Genomic DNA, 20,955 nt, shown 5'->3' with positions numbered 1-20,955 from the left:
CTCTTTCAAATACAAAGAAGTCCAACATACACCACTTGGCACAGAGAGGCCACGTCTCCGTCAGCGCCTACAGCATGCTCTCACACTGCAGTTCTGGCCCCCAGACGGAACAAGCACACTGACACAGCCACACTTTCTTCTGTCACTGACTTTTATTTTTACAAACTATGCCATGATAAAACATGACAAAAATGACTCATGTGGAACATTTGCCTTTAACATGTTATAAGTTAATCAAGTGTATACCATAATAGAGTTTGTGGAATACAGAATTCTCATGATTTCAGTATTAATGCAACTGGAAGTTGAGAATAGACAGAGAGAAGTTTACAAAACGGCATTACAAAAAGACTGGGCATGGCAGTAAAAACCTTGGCGCAGGGCTGTGTGCTGCAGGAAACCACCTCATTGCCATAGGTCTTCAGTGCGGCCAAACTTAAAAACCAGTCCTCTGTGAATAAAACAAAGAAACATCACATGAATAATATAAGAAATATCACATCATTTGGGAGAAAGTGCATGTGAGAATGGGGAAAAGCTCCAAATAATTAGAAGTGGGCATTGCGGTGCAGTGGGTTAAACCACTCCTTACGCTATCCCTCGTCCCAAATTTAAGTTGTAGTTTGAGTACTGGCCACTCCCTGCTCATGTTCCCGGGATGCAGCAGATGGCGGCGCAGGCCCTCGACTCCCTGCACCTACACGGGAGACCCACAGTTTCAGGCTCTTGGCTTTGCCGTGGTGCAGCCTTGGCTGTTGTGGCCATTTGGAGAAATGACCCAAAGGCCTTTAACATCAATCAGACTTTTTTTTTTTAAAGATTTATTTATTTTTTATTGGAAAGGCAGATGTACAGGGAGAAGGAGAGACAGAGAGGAAGATCTTTTGTCCAATGATTCACTCCCCATGTGACGGCCACGGCCAGTGCTGCACCGATCCAAAGCCAGAAGCCAGGAAGTTCTTTCTGGGTCTCCCACGCAGGTGCAGGGTTCCAAGGCTTAGGGCCGTCCTCGACTGCTTTCCCAGGCCACAAGCAGGAAGCAGGATGGGAAGCTGGCCTGCCGGGATTAGAACCGACATCCATATGGGATCCTGGCATGTTCACGATGAGGACCTTAACTGCTATGCTACTGCGCTGGGCCCGCAATCAGACTTTTGATGAGCTATATGAAACAGTCTGACAGGCAGTATGTCCAAACAGAAGCTGGTCATTCAAAGGTAGTGAATTCTTCCATTATACTCCTGCTGCCACCATCTTCCTGGATTAAGTGCCTTCAAATAGTGAACCTGTGTTCAGTACAGAGCTACTGTATATCTGATTAGATTACATTAATTCACAAATGGTTTTTGACTGGGCTCGCACCTACGTGCTAGGGCTATGCAGAGACATAAGACAGTCATGGTCCTCGGATGGCTCACGTGCCTGGGAACATGGTGTGGGATGAGGAGAAGAGGAGAGAGGCACGTTCAGCACGTTAGCAAAGGAGCACAGGAACATGGGCGTCACTGCCTGGACCAGGCAGAAAGGGATTTCCTGGGCTGCATACTATTCGAGATGGGATTTGACGGATCAGCAGGGGTCGCGCTGGGAGGCTGGGTGGAACCTGAGCTGGTGGGAGGCTGAGGCAGGTGGAAACAGGACAGCAGACAGGCACAAGAGCCACGGAGCATCAGGGATGCTGTCGTGCAGGGAGTCGTGTGCTGCGCTCCAGGAGCTCAGTCTGTGATAGGTGGTGGACTATGTGGCTGTCTTCAGTGCTTCAACTTAAAGGGGCAGTTACAGGTGTACAAAGAGGCACAGGTGAGACATAACAGGGAGAGTCCTACACAGCGAGGTTACAGCTGATGAGACAAGGAGGAAGGGATATAAACAGTTGTGCTTTGGAAGTCAAGTGCTGGGTGGCATGGATGTGTGGAGAGGGCAGGCACCAGGCAGCCTGAGTGCACCGTGAGGGGAGGCTGGTGCTCAGTCCCAGCAGTGGATGAAGGGAACGGGCTACAGAGACACCAACAACAGCTCAGCTCCAAGTGACAGTGGGGAGTGGGGTCCAGGGGCCAGATCTTCCAGTCAGTTTTCCCAGGAAAAGCCAAAATTCCAGCAGCCTTGACCTTGAAAGGGAAAGGAACTAGCAACACCATGGGCAGAGCCTCCTCAGGGCTCATCACTCCATCTGAACTGTGCTCTGTGGTCACAGCTAAGTCCTCTAACGTCTCTGTGCCTGTTTTCTTCCACTCCCAGTGGGCTCACAAGGGACCACGTTTGGAGAGTTGGGAAGGTGGCGGAGAGGACAGCAAAGTGCTGGGCCTGGTGCCGGGAGCACAGGGACTGCCACTCAGTCACCCACTCGCTGGGGCCTGTGGCTTCAAGTCTCTGGGGTTTGATTGTGAGTTTCTTGCAGCTATGACCGAAGGAGGCATGCACCTTATCAGACCGCCTATGTATCTCCATTTTCTACAACTGCCGAAACGCCTGCTGGTGAGCCGGCACGGCGTGGACCCCCACCTGACTGCCACTCAAGACGGCGCTCCCAGTCCGGAGGGCTTCAGGTAGCACAGGCATTGGTTCTGTTCGCGGAGGTGGGTGACATCCATGAAGTTCTGTCACACCTGGCAGTTTCTTAGCCTTTTTTGGACTGGGGACTTGGAAAACATCCTCCAAAGTCAGAGACTAGGCCTTTCCAGAAATGGGCAGGGACACCACGCTCCTGAGATGCACACATGGGAGGATTCCCCCTCAGGAGAGGGACTTGCACCCTTGGGAGGCGGAGGACAGGGAAACCTGGCTCCGTCAGCAAGGGCGAGGCCACGTCCTAGGGTCCCCAGGGAGGAGACTCGGGAAGCTGACGCATCGGTCTTTTCATTAGTAACTGCATCAGAAGAATAAATCAGGTGAGGGCTCTTCCTTCCCAGCTCAAATCGCCCTCACCAACGCTAGTCACAAGGAGGACTACCAGATGTTCCGGGAAACCACAATTCACGGAGAAATGGCTCTAAGCAGTGTTTATTACCAGCAGCCGTTAGAGATCTAGGTTTAAAATAAACATGGCTAGTGTTACGTAACTAAACCTGCACAAGTCATTTATTGATTGAATGGGAACTGGTGGCAATTACAAAATTTCATGTATGCCCCCGAGGTTGAAAACAAACCAACCCATGTATTAAAAATGTCATCCTCAACCTCATTCTTATAACTTTATGAAAATAGCAGGTGTGGGCCGTCAGAGAGGCAAATTAAGTAACTAAATATAGCCAATGACACAACAGAAACTTAGTGGAAAAAAGACAAGACAATAAATGCAAAATAAACTTACCCAAAGAAGATGAAAGCATTCTGAAAAAACACAGCGATCCCAGGGTATACTACGGATTTTTCTGTAAAAACAGTTGTAACAGGTAGAGATTGTGATATCAAAGCATATTGTTACAAACCCAATGTCAATGCCATTTTACTGCCCTCATCAGTGACTTTCCGATAAGCATGTGCCACGTGGTGGCACCCATCATGGTTTAGGGACTGCTCTCGAGTCACTTAACAAGGTTCTCCTCAAGGCACACCACACGCCATCTGGCCCTTGTAGACAGTCTGCGGAATGAAGACCGAGTCAACACAGTGGGAAAGGCACCTAATAGCTGCCCAGGAAGACCTCAGGAGGTGACACTGCAGCAAGGACACAAAGGAGGTGAGGATGGAAGGGACACTGCTCTAACCCAGAGCAGCCATGGCAGCACGACATGGTCTGAGCAGTGAAAAGTGCAGGCTGGGTGGTGAGGTGCCTGAAGGGGCTGCGGGGTTGGCGAGGGCTCAGATTGTCACTGACTAAGCTGAGATGCCAAGGGAGGGTTCAAGGGGAAAAGTGACCTCAGCCTGCTGTGTGTGGGGGGAAGCAGGGAGAAACCAGGGACCGTGACGGACTGAAGCAGGAGGTGAGAGAAAGAGGTGGCATCTTGACAGGCCTCCAAACACCTGCCAGGACACAGCAGCCCTGATCGGGATGGACACCACGGCCTCAGGAAATGTTGCTCTTTCGTATCCAGAACTGAAGCCCAAGTTCCGCATCCACCACCGACAATGAATGCGCATTAACCACCATAGGGAGGCACGCTGGATGGATGGACTTACTCTTATCTTAGAATACCTTCAAGCTAACTCGCTAACATTCAGGAGCTGGTTTATGTAAGTTTCAGCAGTCTCACATCCAATAACCTTGGCCACAGGATGGTTCACAGAAATGCCACATAAAGGTTATTTAGAGGCCCATATCTGACCGCATCCCACACTGGAGCACCCAGGTTAGAGTCCTGGCTCTGTTCTCAATGTTCACCTCCAGCTCATGCCCATTCTAGGAAGCCACAGGTGATGGCCCAAGCAGTTGGGTTCCAGATACTTATGTGTGAGACCTGCATGGAACTTGTGGCTTTCAGTTTGGGCTTGGTTCAGCCACAGCTATTGGTGGCATTTTTGGGGGAGTGAACCAGCCCATAGGGACTCTGTATCTCTTTGCCTCTCAAATAAATAAAATTAATTAAACCTGGGAGGAGGTGGGCACTGTGGTGCAGCAGGTTAAGAAGCCCAGTTTGAATCCTGGCTACTCTTTCTGATCCAGCTCCCTGGCGATGTGCCTACTAAGGCAGTGGATGATGGCTTAAGAATTTGGGTTCCTGCCATCCACTCAGGAGATCAGGATGGAATTCTAGGCAACTGACCTTGGCCTCGGCCAGACCTGGCTGTCATGGCCATTTGGAGAGTGAACCAGCATATGGGAGATCTGTGTTTCTCACTCTCTGTCACAGTGGCTTTTATATAAAGATACACCTTTTAAGCTTCTACTTGGACAACCTGGGGCTGCTTTGGAGGCACAAACTTGTGGATGGAAGATCTCACTCTCTCTGCTTTTGAATACATAGAAAGAAAGAAAAAAATATTCATTTTTTGTTTTAAAAATCCAATGGTAAAAAGGGTCAGCACAGTGGCTTAGTAAGCTAATCTTCCACCCACAGCACTGGCATCCCATACAGGCCCACTTCCAATCTAACTCCCATCTTATTGCCTGGGAAAACAAAGATGGCCCAAGTCCTTGGGCCTCTGCACCCATGTGGGAGACTTAGAAGAAGTTCCTGGCTTCAAACTGGCTCAACTCTGGCCATTGTGGCTACTTGGGGAGTGAAACAGCAGATGGAAGATCTTTCCGTCTCTCCTTCTCTCTGTAAATCTGCTTTTCCAATACAAACAAATAAATCTTAAACAAAAAAGTTTGAACACCAAAATTTGGTGAACAGCACACACAGTCAGCTGCTGAGGCCTGTGGAAGCCAAAAAGAAGCAGGCTTTGGAGCTGCAATGTCCCACCTCTTCTGCCTCTGGATTACAACAACAACAAAAGTACAGAAGTAAGCAAATGCAAACACACAAAGCAGACACTGCGGTCTTTACCAGGGGTAAAGACTCTGCTAGTCACTGACCCAAGCAAACCAAACCAGCCGGTTCTAAGATAACACATTACCATACAGCCCTGGCATGTGGGCGGTGAGGTGCAGCCTGCAGTCTTGCTTACCTTTTGCCACGTAACCTCCAAAGAGGATCCACATGGAGGCGATCAGCGAGCCAAAGGCCAACATGAAACCAATGAAGAGCCAGATGCGGGCACCTGGGACAGGAGGGAACCGGAGACATGGTCAGGACAGCCAGTACTTCCAAAAGGACAAACACCCACACAGAAACAATTTTTAGAGTCTAAAATCAGAATGGCAAGGAAAAATATGTTCAGTATCTTTCATGAGGACAGGTGTTGGTCAATCATGTCCTGGCTGCTCTGTATTTCTTCTTTTTTTAAATAAAGATTCATTTATTTTTATTTGAAAGGTGGATTTACAGAGAAAAGGAGAGACAGAGATATCTTCCATTCACTGGTTCACTCCCCAGATGGTCACAACAGCCAGGGCTGAGCCAATTTGAAGCCAGTAGCCAGGAGCTTTTCCAAGTCTCCTGTGTGGGTGTAGAGGGACCAAGTCAGAACATAAACCAGTGACCTTATGGGATGCTGGTACTTACAGACAGAGGTTTTGCCTGAGGTGCCACTGCACCAGACCCATGGCCTACATACTCTTTTCAAGAAAGAATTACTGTTTATTGATCTAGGTATTCCAAGTGTATTTATTTACCTTCCCCAACTACTTCATGGTAAGTACAATCTACTCAGTTTGCCATAAAACATCTCGCAGCATGCTTCACCATGATTAAAGGCTTATTGTCTGTGTATTTGAGGGACTGTTATTCCAAATGTAAAACCTACAAGAGTCCTTTCAAGTAGTGACACACACATTCTGAAGATTAGCCGTACTGGGTGGCGACAGGATCTACAAGTTTCCACAGGCCACTCTCATGCAGGCCAGGCAGTAAAGTGAATGCAAATGTACTGTGGCTGCCACGTAGGGAAGTTGCATTAAAACTAGATGAGCTTTGAAATTACATTTATCTAATATATATGAAGATTTGCTATAAATAAATGGAGTCATCAGACTGGTGAAAGTGAATTCTAAGACAGAATTCTTTAATTGGCATAAATATATTCTTACAAAACATTGCCAAGCTCAATAAAGAATAGCAAATAGAATATTACACAGTTTTCTAATTTCATATCCCAAACATAAAACAATCATTTCAACATAATAGGCTGTGTGAGATCTATTCAAACATGTAAAATGTAAATAATGGGGCCAACACTTAACCTGTGGCATTGCACATGATGCTGGCATCCCATATGGGTGCTGCTCTGTGTCCTGGCTATTCTACTGTTAGTCAAGCCCAGGAAGAGCAGCAGAGAATGGCCCACAGATTCAAACCCCTGTCATCTAGGTGGGCTACAAGACAGAAGCTCCAGGCTTTAGCCTGGTCCAGCCCTAGTCATTGCCAGCACCCGGGGGAGTGAACTAGTGAATGTATCTCCCTGTTTCTCCCATTCTTTTTCTTTCAAACAAACAAATGAATAAACAACACAAACAACTAGCCAAACACCCCAGCGCTGCATTCTCAAAGCTGTGTGAGCCAGCAGGTTTCATCCTGTGAAGTGATGCTCCTGCTACCGGATTTCCTGTGGTCAGTGGCTAACCACTGCCAAACACACTGCCAGCACTCATCTCTTCTTCTGGAGTTACAGGGGTAGTGCAGGCGGGTGTTTCTGAACTGCTTCGTTAGAAATAAAGAAATGAGGACCCGGTGCAGTATCCTAGTGGCTGAAGTCCTTGCTTTGCACATGGCGGGATCCCATGTGGGCAAGAGTTTGTATCCTGGCTGCTCCACTTCCCTTCTGGCTCCCTACTTGTGATCTGGGAAAGCAGCAGTGGATAGCCCAAAGCCTTGGGTCCCTGCACCCAGGTGGGAGACCAAGAGGAAGCTCCTGGCTCCTGGCTTTGGATTGGTTCAGCTCCAGCTGTTGGCAGTTAGCTGGGCAGTGAACCAGTGGACGGAGGATCTTTCTGTACCTCCTTCTCTTTACAGATCTGACTTTTCAATTGTATGAGAACAACTGATTGGGTATCATTTGAATGAGAACACTTGATTGAATATACAAAACAAAAAGAGATACTTTTCCGACAAGGGTGTAGAAACAATTGATGAGTTCTGTAGAACTCATCAGGCCTATGGGACTATGTAAGCTCCTTAACACCTCCTCCCTTATGCTGTGTGACCCTCAGCCTATAAAAGCCTGATGCCACTAATAAACTTCAGCCACTGACCATCAGTCAGAAGTCTACATGTACTATTACTACTTCCGTGCACCAAGTCTATCACTGCAGGACAGCAAATACCAATAAAAGTAAATAAATCTTTTTTAAAAATAAAGAAACCAGTCACTCTGAGACTTGCCTAAATCTGTTTTTACTTTGGTATGGATGTACTATTTAAGTTTGCCATCTAAATTGTTCAATAAGGCCATCTTCTCAAATCTCTGAATAAGCTGGCACTGTGGGATGTCGTCACTCCTTGTATTCTGCCAACCTAGGGCATACACCCTAGAGCCAAGGAGATGGAGTCCCCAGCTGAGAAAAGAAGGACCCATGAGGGCCCATGACACAGAACTCGGGGTTCCACTCGGCTTGAAGGACAGGAGTGCTGATGCTTGGTTACACAGCAGGCGAACGGACTCCATACCTTCTGAACATTGGTGGTCCATACAAGAGGGTAACTGTGGCTCTGCCATGAGATGTATTTTGTCACAATTATGTAAGTCCATCTCCCTCTCTCTTTTAGGATTTATTTATTTTTATTAGAAAGGCAGATTAGTGTTTCAGAGAGAAGGAGGAACAGAGCAAGATCTTCCACCTGCTGGTTGACTCAGAGGTGAGCTGATCTAAAGCCAGGAACTAAGTAAGAGCTTCTTCCAGGTCTCCCACATGGGTGCAGGTTCCCAAGGCTTTGGACCATCCTCCACTCCTTTCCCAGGCACAAGCAGGGAGCTGGATGGGAAGTGGAGCAGCCGGGACGTGAACTGCCACCCATATGGGATCCCAGTGCTTGTAAGGGGAGTATTAGTTAATTTGGCCATTGTGTTGGGCCCCAGCTCTGTGATTTTAAACTGTATAAAAATGCTAATTCAACCACATAAGCTGGCAAAAAGGGTAGAAAATTTAGGTGATAGTGTTTAATAAGGCAGAAACTGCACTGTGCACATCTGTTAGTGGGTACTTTTCTCTGCTGCACCCTGTGTTCCTTTGTATCTTCATCTGCTGCACAGGTTGGAGACTCATAATCAGGTGTCTGCATCACACCACCCACTGTGACCAAAGGCAGTTTGAACGCTACGTGCTCCAACCTCTCACACTGCCATAGCACACCCATCCTCACTGTCCTAGCACACCCATCCTCACTGCCCTAGCACACCCATCCTCACTGTCCTAGCACACCCCATCCTCCCGCTGCCCTAGCACACGCCCATCCTCTCACTGTCCTAGCACACCCCATCCTCACGCTGTCCTAGCACACGCCCATTCTCACACTGTCCTAGCACACCCCATCCTCCCGCTGCCCTAGCACACCCCATCCATTCTCACACTCCCTCTGCTCACCTCCATCCTCTCCCTAGCCTGTCAGAATCAAGACAAGTGGGCCTCCCAGGTGCCATTCTCCTTTTCAGGATATAAACATGTACAGTCAGATGCTGTTTGTACCGACTTACCTGTTTGACCAAGACAACCTTCACTGTAACTATCGCCTCGGACTTGTCCATTTGATACTGCATTGATCCTATACAAAATAAAATCAAGATCTCAGGATTTCTGATTCCAAAAAGAAAGCCATCCATGGTATCAAATCACCAGATGCAATAGGCTGGTGTTTCTCCAGGTCAGTCTCCTCAGTACTGAATAATGGGTTCATGTGAGCTGAAGTAAATCCGGTCAAGTGGGATCCTCTCCAAGAGAGTGGTTGTGGGCATCAGACTGGCAGATCAACAGTCAGCCTGGTGGAAAATTCCCTGGCCTCAGCCCAGATCTGCCGAAGCAGGAACTCTCGACATGAGGCCAGATGGCCGAGTGCTAGTGAGTCCTCTAGGTGATATGGAAGCTTGTCAAATCAAGAACATGCTTCTCAAAAAAGGTGCCTTGCTAAGACTGCACAGGTCAGAGGGTGATTTGGCTTTCCATTTGTACACATCAGACTTACCGAACACGTAATTATGTATGGCAATGGCAGACAGAATGGGCCCTAGACAATCCAAAAACGACCAACAATCAGTTTCCGAATGAATGTTTTAAAAAAGATTTTTAGGGCTTGACGCGATAGCGTAGCAGCTAAAGTTTTCGCCTTGCACGCCCCAGGATCCCATATGGGCGTCAGTTCTAATCCCAGCAGCTCCACTTCCCATCCAGCTCCCTGCTTGTGGCCTGGGAAAGCAGTCGAGGATGGCCCAAAGCCTTGGGACCCTGCACCTGCATGGGAGACCTGGAATGAGGTTCTGGGCTCCTGACTTCAGATCGGCAGGCACATCTCTGGCCATAACAGTCACTTGGGGAGTGAATCATCAAACAGAAGATTTTCCTTTCTGTTTCTTTTCCTCTATGTATATCTGACTTTCCAATTAAAAACAATAATAATAATAAATTAACAACAACAAAAAGAATCCTGTGAGGAAGTGTTTGGCATCTCAGTAAATGTCTCACTTCTCTCACCACCCCATGCTCAGACACCCTGCCTTACTGTGCCTCTGACTCTAACAGCCACACCCTGTCTGCATGGAGAGCCCCTCCTTACCTGCCCTGGGCCCCCACATCTGACCCCCGTGTCACGCCTGGCATCCTCACTCAGAAAATGAACGTGTGCTGGAGTCGGGCCATGCAGAGCCCGGTGGTGGAGGGGAGCAGAGAGGGGAAGGCAGGCAGCCGTCTGTATGGAGTGTCTGCTAACCTGCCTTTAGCCTGGCTCCAGTGTCCCTTCCACGCCCTTAGGGGGCAGACCACCTGCACGCACCTCTTTCTGTCTCCAGGCTAAAGTTTGGGCCCCAACCTCTGCCTGCCATCTCTAGTCCAGAAATCTGAAAGAAACTCAGTCTACTGAGGAGTGCTCCCATACTCTAATATTATATTTTTTCTTCTCAATTCTAATACATTTTGGAAGGGAGAGAAAATAATTTTTCTGACATTTTTAACCAGACCTTCTATACAGTTTTTAAAATTTTTTTCTCCAATTAAAAAAAAAAGACATTTATTTATGTATTTGAAAGGCAGTAACAACGTGGGGAAAGATAATGTGGGAAGAGAAAAAAGAGAGAGGCGGAGGGAGAGTGCATGTGAGGGTGCTGGAGCAGAAGTAGAACAGGACTACAACAGGACTACAACAGGACTACAACTGGACTACAACAGGCACGCGGGGGGTGCCATCTGCCATGACAGGTGGTAGCTTAACCTGCTGTGTCACACTGCTGGCTCTGTTATTTTTTTAAATTTAGTGGAAAATTATTCAGGGCAGTTGTTTACCTGAAGGTAAGCGGGGCTTGAGGCGCCCACATGCCATGTTGCAGTGCCTCCTTCGAGTCCCAATCTCTACACTACTGATCTAGCTTCCTGTTAATGCATACTTTGGGAGGCAACAGATGATGGGTCTAGTACTCGGGTGCCTGTCATCCATGTGGAAGACCCAGACTGAGTTTTAGGTTCCTGGGTTCAGCAAACTTTTCCTTCAAGATACAATTCTAAGGGCCGGTGCTGTGGCGTTTGGCATTAAGCTGCCACCTGTAACACCAGCGTACCATACAGATGCTAATTTGAATCCTGGCTGCTCCACTCTGATCTAGTTTCTTGCTCAGGCACCTAATAAAGCAGCATAAGATGGCCCAAATGCTTGGGCTCCTGTACCCATGTGGGAGACCCTAGATGAAGTCTCTGGTTTCAGCCTGCCTCAGCCCCAGCTATTGTGCTTGTTTGGAAAGTGAACCAGTGGATGGAAGGTCTCAGTCTCTATCTCTTCTCTTCCTGTAACTCTTTTGAATAAATAAAATAAATCTTAAAGAGGAAAAAAAAAAGCAGAAAGGATCCCATTGTAAATGTTTCAGGCCTGTGGGTCACAGAGGCTCTGGTTACATCATCCCAAGTAGGCGGTGATAGACAATATGTAACTGAACAGATGTGGCTTGTGCTCCAGTAAGACTCAACTTTAAAATAAGCCTGGCCATAGTTGGCCAACCCTTACCTGGCCTATAACACACTTTGCAACTGTAACTGTCATCAGGCAAGGGAATAAGTATTTCTTCAAAAATTATTTTACTTGAAAATTGGAGTAAGAGAAGGAGAAACAGAGATGGATCTTCCATTCTCTGGTTCATTCCCCAAATGACCATGACAGGCAGAGTTAACCTGGTCCAAAGCCAGCAGCTTCTCCTGGGTCTCCCACGTGGGTGCAGGGTTCCAAGGCCTTGAGCCATCCTCTATTGCTCTCACAGGCTCTAAGCAGGAGCTGAATTGGAAGTGGAGCAATGGGACCCCAACTGGTACCCATATGGGATGCTGGTGCTACAAGCAGAGTCACCATGCTAGCCCTGAAAAGGTGTTTTTTTTTTTGGGGGGGGGGGTGGAGGGTTAACTAATTCAAGAAACTATTTGGAAAATTTCAAATTTACATCAAAATAAAGGGACTTCTGGGACAGACAATTCAGCATACCCATCATCTGTTGCCTCCCAAAGTATGCATTCTGGGACAGACAATTCTTTATAATACAATAAAGAAAATGTTGAGGGGGCTAGCGCCATGTTTCAACAGGCTAATTTTCCACCCTGTGGTGCCAGCATGCCATATGGGCACCAGTTTGTGTTCCAGCTGGCTCTACTTGCAATCTAGCAGTCTGCTCAGTGCCTGGTGAAGCAGTGGAAGATTGCTTGAGCCCATGGGCCCATGCATCCTTGTGGGAGATCTGAAGAAGCTCCTGGTTCCTGGCTTTGGATCAGCTTAGCTCTGGCCATTGTGGCCACGCAGGGAGCAAATCAGAGATCAGGACGATCTCTATCTGTCCTTCCCTCTGTAAATCGTCTTGCAAATAAGATAAATAAATCTTTTTTTTTTTTTTTTAAGATTTATTCATTTTATTACAGCCATATATACAGAGAGGAGGAGAGACAGAGAGGAAGATCTTCCATCCGATGATTCACTCCCCAAGTGAGCCGCAACGGGCCGGTACGCGCCGATCCGAAGCCCGGGAACCTGGAACCTCTTCCGGGTCTCCCACGCGGATGCAGGGTCCCAATGCCTTGGGCCATCCTCAACTGCTTTCCCAGGCCACAAGCAGGGAGCTGGATGGGAAGTGGAGCTACCGGGACTAGAACCGGCGCCCATATGGGATCCCGGGGCGTTCAAGGCGAGGACTTTAGCCGCTAGGCCACGCCGCCGGGCCCAAGATAAATAAATCTTAAAAGAGAGAATGTTGGGAAAACTAAGGATGAGACAGAGGAGGAAAATGCAAAACAGAAAAAAAAAATGGCTAGAAATCCTAGAAATACTAGGGTTGGCCAACTATGTCCAGGCTTATTTTAGAACAGTTTTATTGGAGCACAGTCACACCTGTTCACTTACATACAGCCTATCTGCCGCCTACATGGGGTGACGTACAGAGCCTCTGTGACCCACAGGCCTGAAATATTTACAATGGGATACCACAGTCCAGAGAGTCAGAAACTACCCACATTAGAGCAGCATTCAAGAATGAAGCCAATTCCAGGGAAAACGGTGCTTTCAATCAGAAAGACAAGGGCAACCACGGACTCCAGCAGAAACAGGAAATCTGTACGCACTAATGATGCAGGAAATGAGAACTGCAGTATTACAGATTTAAGGAACACCTCGGTAGATGGCAACATGAATATGAAAAGCTTAAGAACCACGGGGTGTGGTACTGAAACTGCTATTACAGCACTATCTCACTTTGCAGTGAATTTTGTTTGCCTTAACTTTTTTTTTTTTTTTTTTTTTTTAATTTTCAGAAGGACTGTTGCTGTTAAAATCTGTCAGGCTTATTATTCCTCCACTCAAAGCCTCCAGCGGCTTCCTGTACATCACAGGGAAAGCCAAGTCCATAGAACACTCTGCAAGGCCCAACACCATGGCTGCTCCCGTCACTTACTCCTTCCCTGGGTCACACTCCCTGCCACAGAGTCCATGCACTGGCTGCTCCATGCTCAGCTCCTGTGTTTCCTCATCCACTCAAAGCCACATGCCCAGGAGACCTTCCTGACTGTAACACTCCCTGCACTTCCTGCTGGCATTTCCTATCTCTGTTTTCTGCTTTGTAGCTTTCTCCCTGTTCATTGCTCAGCTACGAATAGCCTCATCCATTAGCGCATTCCAAAAAGGTATGAAATTTTCTATATTTTAACTATTGAATCCATTGTGACTATAAAGAGTTCATAAACAGTTGGAGGAAGAATGAATAATCTCTTGGGCAAAAGACACAACTTCTGACCTACATGTACATGTATCAACATGGGGGACAGAGCGGGAGAACAGAGGGAGGACCAGCCATGGGACGCTGGTCCACACCAGTCCTTGTCTGCTATCTGACTTCCAGGTCAGGTTGAATGTGTAAATTTGACAACGTTTAAAACCTTGCTCAGTCTATGAGGTTTACATAAAACAACTGTGCTCTGCGAGCCTCTCTAGGGAGCACCAACGGACTTACATGAGGAAGGCAATGGTTGCTATCACACCGCAGGCATGATAGGAGTGGTTGAAGGCTTCCATAGAGGGATACATCACCGCGGCATCTATGATAATCCACCATCCTGTAAAAAACTAAAGCAAACAAACAGAGGATACCAACGAGGAATGACAGCAATCTTAATGTTGCACTGGCCAAAAAAGAAACCAAGATCAGCATGGCACCCTGATGTTGTGGGTCAAGCCACTTCCTTTGGTGCCAGCATCCACAAATTCCAGGACAAACTCCATGGTCTAAGGACGAAGGGGATGGAAATAAAACATATTATGTGAGTTCAGGTACTGGCTGTTCCACTTTCCATCCAGCTCCTGGCTAACGCAGCTGGAAAAGCAGCAAAGGATGACCCAAGTGCTTGGGCCCCTGCACCTGTGTGGGAGACCCAGAAGCTCTTAGCCCCTGGCTTAGGACTGACCCAGCTCCAGCCACTGTGGCCATTTGGGGAGTGAACCAGCAGATGAAGGTCTGTCTCTCCTCTCATTCTCTGTGATTCTACCTTTCCAACAAAGAAGCAATTTTTTTTTTTTGAAAAAAGGTAAATGCTTAGAAACTGATCACACCCACTTCTCCCTAACCCTAGATCCTTCCCACCCCATCAACTATGTAAACATGATAAAAAAAAATGCTCTAGCAGTTTCTTGAATATAATTTACACATGACTTAATAGTAACTGTCCTTAAATCTAACAGCAATTAACATTAACTTCTTAACTAAACTGCTTCAAACATTATACTATCACAACAAAGTCTGCAATCTAATTTGTGAAGCAGTTAAGTTACAGTAGCTCTTGGCAGGAGAAAAGGAAAAAGTGACTCAGAGGTTGCCTGTTGCTGATGTGCTCCGAGCATCCAGACCTCAGCAAGGACAAAGGTGAGACCTGGGGCGGGCATCTGTGGCCACACAGCAGCACCTAGGTTGACACCCCATTTCATTTTTTACTCCAGTTTCCTACTAATGCAGATCCTGGGAGGCAGCAGGATGGCTCAAGCAATGGGGTTCCTATCATCCGTCCGAGAGGTCTGGACTGTGGCTTCCCAGAGTCATCTGGGCCTAGCCCTGACTAGGGGAGGCAATTTGGCTAGTAAACCAGGAGATGGAAGCCTGCCGCTCAAACTTCCTAGACTTCTGAAACATGAAGAAATCACTCAGATTCAAACAAAGAACCATTACTATTGACAGTTTTAGCTAAACTCTCAGTGTTGTGTTTCACAGCTCTGCGGCTCTGCCCTCCCTTGGATGAATTACATTCAGCATAGCCTACAGATGGCTAAATGTGATTTGAAATTCGAAACAGTGGATTATCACTAATTTACTTGAACTTGGTCTTGGGTATAAATGAGGGCAAATTATACGTAGGCAAAAACAAACTGCACAATTCTTTTTTCATTAGAAAGTCAGATATGCAGAGAGGAGGAGAGACAGAGAGAAAGATCTTCCTTCCTTCCACTGGTTCACTCCCCAGGCGGCTGCAATGGCCAGAGCTGAGCCACGCTGAAACCAAGAAACAGGAGCTTCTTCTGGGTCTCCCACATGGGTACAGGGTCCCAAGGCTTTAAACCATCCTCAACTACTTTCCCAGGCCACAAGCAGAGAGCTGGATGGGAAGTGGGGCTGCAAGGACATAAAACAATGCCCAAATGGGATCCTGGCGCTTGCAAGCTGAGAACTTTAGCTGCTGGGCTACTAGTAGCACTGGGCCCTCTGCACAAATTTTTGTCATCTGCCAGAAACTTAGAAATAATAATCACCAAATTCTGACACAGAAGGTTTTGAAAGTAACTTCTTTCCTACTGGGATCCCTACCTCTGATCTAGTTCTGAGAAACCGCATTTTCTGATAATCATTTGAAAATAAGCAAGTTAGTCTTGTAAGGAGTGATTCAAACATCCCATCCTGGACCAGGCGCCATTTCCTTCTTCCCCTCCCCCACAGCTCCTTCTGGTTATCCATCAATCAGATGTAACCTGAGATTCCCACTCCCCAGTCTCTGGCCCCTCCCCCTGGCCTCCACCCACCTACCTGCGGCTCAGATAATCCCAGTCTTAGTCCCTCTGCCCCCCCCCACACACACAGCCTCTCTCTCCCCTTCCCTTCTTACCCAGCTCTCCCGGTCCTCCTCCATCTTGCCCCTTCCCCTGCCCTGGCAGCCCCTCATCTGGCCACCATGGCAGGAGATACGTCCCTTCCAGTTTTCTCCCCCTCTACCCCTGCGCCCGTTCCTACCCTGCTAGAATAAAGGACCTACTGAGCACCTTGCTGCGTCTGGGATTTTGGCTTGCGGTAAACTAATCGTGAAAAGAGGACTTGGCTACAGGAATTAGCTGCGTGTAACAACGTAAGAATTTTAAGTGCTTTTAAAACCTAACAAGCCTAATAAAATTACTTTTATCAGATTATAGACTGATCTACATTCTACTTATGACATCATTACTAGCTAGAATGAATACTTATTTACTTTTTTTTTAACCCTCAAGTCAATATACTTGAGATTCTTTTTTATAGAAGAAAAGTTTGAGGGCACAGTGTGAAGGCTTAGTGGGTAAATCCTTCCCTTGGACATTCCGAGATCCCATATGGGCACCGGTCTGTGTCCCAGCTGCTCCACTTCCCATCCAGCTCCCTACCTGTGCCTGGGAAAGCAGCAGATGACAGCCCAAGGCCTTGGCACCCTGTGCCCAGGTGAGTGACCCGCAAGACACATTTATTAAATACACTTTTATAATGCGTTTGCCACACAGTGAGTAACCCAACCAACCTATTAATCAAGTTTAAACCCCCGAAATGGAACTAGTAGCAAAACCGCCCATTAAAAAAAAATCAGTAATTACTGGGTCTGGTGCTGTGGTACTGAGGGTTAATACTTGTAATGCCTGCATCCCATACTGGAGTGCCTTGTTTTGAGTCCTGGCTGCTGGGCTTCTGATTGCATTCCCTGTTAAGGTCCCTAGAAAAGCAGAAGACAGCCCACAGCACTGGGCCTCCATCGCCCACTCGGGAGAAGTAGATGGGGCTCAAGGCTCCTGGCTTCTGGCTGGTCCAGTCCCAGCTGCTACAACCACTTTAGGAATCAACTAGCAGATGAAAGATCTTTCTCTCTGTTTTTCCTTACTTTCTGTAACTCTGCCTTCCAAATAAGTAACTCAATCTTAAAAAAAAAAAAAAATTAACAATTATTCACACATTCAGTATGGTCAGAGATAAAATAAATAGCACTTAATTTAAAACATCCCACAAACTCCAAATCACATGTACACAAACAGAAATAACGCAAACGCCGATTTCCAGGGGCACTTACCAGCACCCCCGCAGCGATGGATGCGATAGTGTTGCGCTTCTCCCCCCAGTCAACGCATTCTGAGCATCTCATGCCTTCTAGAAAGCCTGACATCTTCTCAGGTCACTTCACACACACAACTGGAGCTCCTCCACCGCTCGCTCCTACTCCTGACTCGCGTTCCTGCGAAGTAAGGCACAGTTCAGGACAGCGGCACAGCAGTCTTACAAATGCCTTCATTCTGGCTCCATCCACTTCTTGGAGGGCAGTTTTGCTCTAGCCTTGGATAAATGTTCCCATTACAACTTTGGGAAACAAAATCCGCAATCGTTTCCTCTCTCCGTTTTAAAAGATGGTTTTGGTAAATAGTAGATATGAATGAAAGTGGGTACCCAAATACTGAAAGCTTGTACTGGTTGACCTCCCCTGCAGCTATTACATCTTATAATTTCAAGAAAGTTATTCATTTAAGTGAGTCTTCTAATAACAGTGTACTAGTGAGTAACCCATTACAGTTCTTTTAGATCATCTTAATTCCAAACTGATATGATTATGGTATACATGGTCCAGAAACACCAGGTGGGGAGACACAAACAAAAACTCTGGGTCAAAACACCAGGACTCTGACTGAGGCATGAGACAGCCAAGGGTTAACCAGGAAAACCAAGAAAAACAGATTCTAAACAATCCTGAGGCAGCAAGAGATAAGGGCTGATTGGAGAAGCTGAGACAGAAGCTCCAACTTACAACCCCAATGTTCCAACTGCCTGACGGACAAATGGTCAGAGAACTTGCAAAACTGACAATATCTTCAAGTAACAGGTGTATGCATACGCATGTGAATGGCCAGAAACCACACCGAGGGCCCTTCACCCAGGACAGCCTGGCCTGGTAAAGATGCAGCCACAAATGCCTTAGGGCCTCAGGCCTCGTTCTACTCTCTCCAGTGTGCAAATATACCTTTCCTAGAATTTTAATTGTGGGATGGCATTCTGGTGCGGTAGGTTAGGCCATTGCCTTCAACTCGGGCATTCCGTATGGGTGCCAGTTCAGGTTCCAGCTGCTCCCCTTCCCATCCAGCTCCCTGCCTGTGGCCTGGGAAAGCAGTGGAGGACGGCCCAAAGCTCTGGGACCCTGCACCCGTGTGGGAGACTCGGAAGAGGTTCCTGGTTCCTGGCATCGGATCAGCGCGCACCGGCCCGTTGCGGCTCACTTGGGGAGTGAAACATCGGATGGAAGATCTTCCTATCTCTCCTCCTCTCTGTATATCCGGCTTTCCAATAATAATAAAATCTTTAAAAAATAATAAATTAATTAAGCTTTAGAGATACTAGTAGTCAACTATTACTGATTATGCGTTTGCACCTCCTTCGAGTCACTGAGGTTCAAAAGCACCTCGTCCATGCCTATCCTGTGTGTCCCTGACAACAGCGGAAACACATTTTTCTGAAGAATCTTCACATTTTATCATGGAACATGTGCTCTTCATACCCAAATTAGGAAATTAAACACGGGACTGCGGGCCACACCACTCCCTTCCACCGTATTATTTTCTCTCTCTCCGAGGCAAACTTACAGGAGGCCTTCTAAGACACAGAACACCCTTTTTATCTTCACACCTCTCATTGCTACAGCTGTTTAGATCAAAAGCAAGCACAGGTTTGTGGTTAACGTTAATTCAAATGAAAACAACTGCTGCTGCTGAAACGATCGCAGTCGACCGAAACGCCCCACAAATTACACGCAGCATTCCTCAAAGCTGCGCTTGCACAGACCTGACCAGAGGCCAGGTCAAAATGAATTAAAAAATCAACACGTACACCTTGCAAACAATCAAGCCGCACCCACACCCCCACGGAGGAGAACCGGCTCGGGAAGTTACTCCGGTCGCCCGGGTACAGAACATCCCTTCAACACGCAGCGATTCCCCACCTGCAACTGTCACGAGGCCCAATTCTGGAAAATGGACTCTTTCTATCCTCCCAAGCTCCAAGAGGAGTGCTATCCTCGGCTCGCCCGGCCCCGACCCCGCCCTGAATCAGACCCGGGCACCTCGAGGTCCACGCGGGAGCCGCGGGGCGCCCTCGGCGGCTGCGTGGCCATCGGCCGGCACGCCCTCCCGCACGTAGCGGTCCCGCGGGCTGTGCCTCCCCGCCCGCTCGGCACTTACGTCCGGCCCGACCCGCCACCGCCGGGGCTCCGGAGCCTGGGGTCCCGCCGCGAACGCCACCCCGCACGTCCCCAGTAGTTGTTGCTGGGAAAACAAAACAACCCGAGGAAGCCCGGATGCTGGAACTCCGCCCCGCGGCCCGCCGAGCTCCGTCGCGCATGCGCGAGGCCGGGAGCCGGGCCGGCGTAAGGCCGTGAGGAGCCACGCCCATCGCGCCCACGGTTCCGCGAATGCTCGGAGCTGTCGAGTCGGTCCCGTGGACGTGGGTAGTGATGGGTTTGAGGACTCTGCGTGGGAGTCGAGGGGCCGAGGTCGCGTTTTTCTCTGATGTTTCGAGAAGGAGGTGTTCATTGGGCCTCTGTAGCCGCCTTAAGTGAGGTGCTCAGCCTTGTAGTGCGAGGCTCGGTCCGCAGCTGCCTCAATTGTGGGTCGTCGCAGCTGAGCTCGGGGTCCGGTTCCTCCCAGCCACGCACACTCCAAATTTTGGTCCTGTTTATTTTCCCCGGGCTTAACCCAGCCTGTGCCGCTGCGGTGCCTCCCCGACCCGGGCTGGCTTGGTCCTGTGGGGCGTGGTAGCTTGCAGCCGCCTTTCTCTGGCGTTCCTTTTAGGTTAGGGCTTCTCACCCTGGGCACTTGCCGACATTGAGGGCACCGAGAGCCTCCCAGTCCGTTGTAGGACCGTGATGGCATCCCTGGCGTCCTGCCGCTGGAAGCAAGCAGCTCCTTTTGTCAGGCTTGTCTGCACGTTTCTCCCGGGGAAGCTCACCTGTGTGGACAGCCCCTGGCTGAGGGACCGTCTGTAATTTCTGGAAGCAGCCCTCTTCCAAGAAGAAAGGAAGCTGAGAAGCAGAAAGCAGCCGCGTCTTAGCTCCCGGAAGGGCTCGGGGGGGGGGGGGGTCGTGGCCGGCTGGGGAGCAAGGTCAAGGTCCTATTCTGGACCCTCCTGCTGCAGGAAGCACACGCACTTCCGGGTCTGTGAGGTGGCAGGTACTGCGGTAGGGGATGGCAGAGGCACGCGATCTCGCCTGGGCGCCCGGTGAAGGGAGAGTTCATGAGGTCTCAGAGCTGAGTCTCTTTCTTTTTTTTTTTTTTTTTTTAAAGATTTATTTTATTTTCACCACAAAGTCAGATATACTAAGAGGAGGAGAGACAGAGAGGAAGTGGAGCTGCCAGGACTAGAACCAGCGGCCACATGGGACCAAGGCGAGGACCTCAGCCACCAGGCCACGCCGCCGAGCCCGCCTTTCAATTGATGTGAAGATAGTGGCTCCTTTGTGGTTTAGTGAGGGGCACATTTGCTCTTAGGTTCGCGTCTGGCCAG

The 20,955-nt window shown here is 48.4% G+C and overlaps 1 protein-coding gene across 2 annotated transcripts; it reads right to left on the bottom strand.

The window, feature by feature from the left end:
* Positions 1–133: 133 nt before the first annotated feature.
* TMEM50A (transmembrane protein 50A) lies at positions 134–19,865 on the bottom strand. 2 transcript variants are annotated; one of them, XM_004592237.3, is made up of 7 exons: positions 19,635–19,865; positions 17,486–17,647; positions 14,155–14,267; positions 9,172–9,239; positions 5,551–5,643; positions 3,311–3,371; positions 134–451 (listed from the first exon to the last, which is right to left on the bottom strand). In XM_004592237.3, exons 2-7 carry the CDS (start codon positions 17,576–17,578, stop codon positions 406–408), a joined length of 474 nt encoding a protein of 157 aa, XP_004592294.1. In that variant the 5' UTR covers positions 17,579–17,647; positions 19,635–19,865; the 3' UTR covers positions 134–405. The 2 variants fall into 2 exon arrangements, with proteins under 2 accessions (XP_004592294.1, XP_058533009.1); XM_058677026.1 differs by lacking the exon at positions 19,635–19,865 and adding an exon at positions 19,517–19,535.
* Positions 19,866–20,955: the final 1,090 nt, after the last annotated feature.

This window comes from Ochotona princeps, chromosome 2 (assembly GCF_030435755.1).
Source record: "Ochotona princeps isolate mOchPri1 chromosome 2, mOchPri1.hap1, whole genome shotgun sequence".
Classification (NCBI taxonomy): Eukaryota; Metazoa; Chordata; class Mammalia; order Lagomorpha; family Ochotonidae; genus Ochotona; species Ochotona princeps.
The sequence above is the reverse complement of the archived record's forward strand: the minus strand, read 5'-3'. Positions and strand labels throughout refer to the sequence as shown.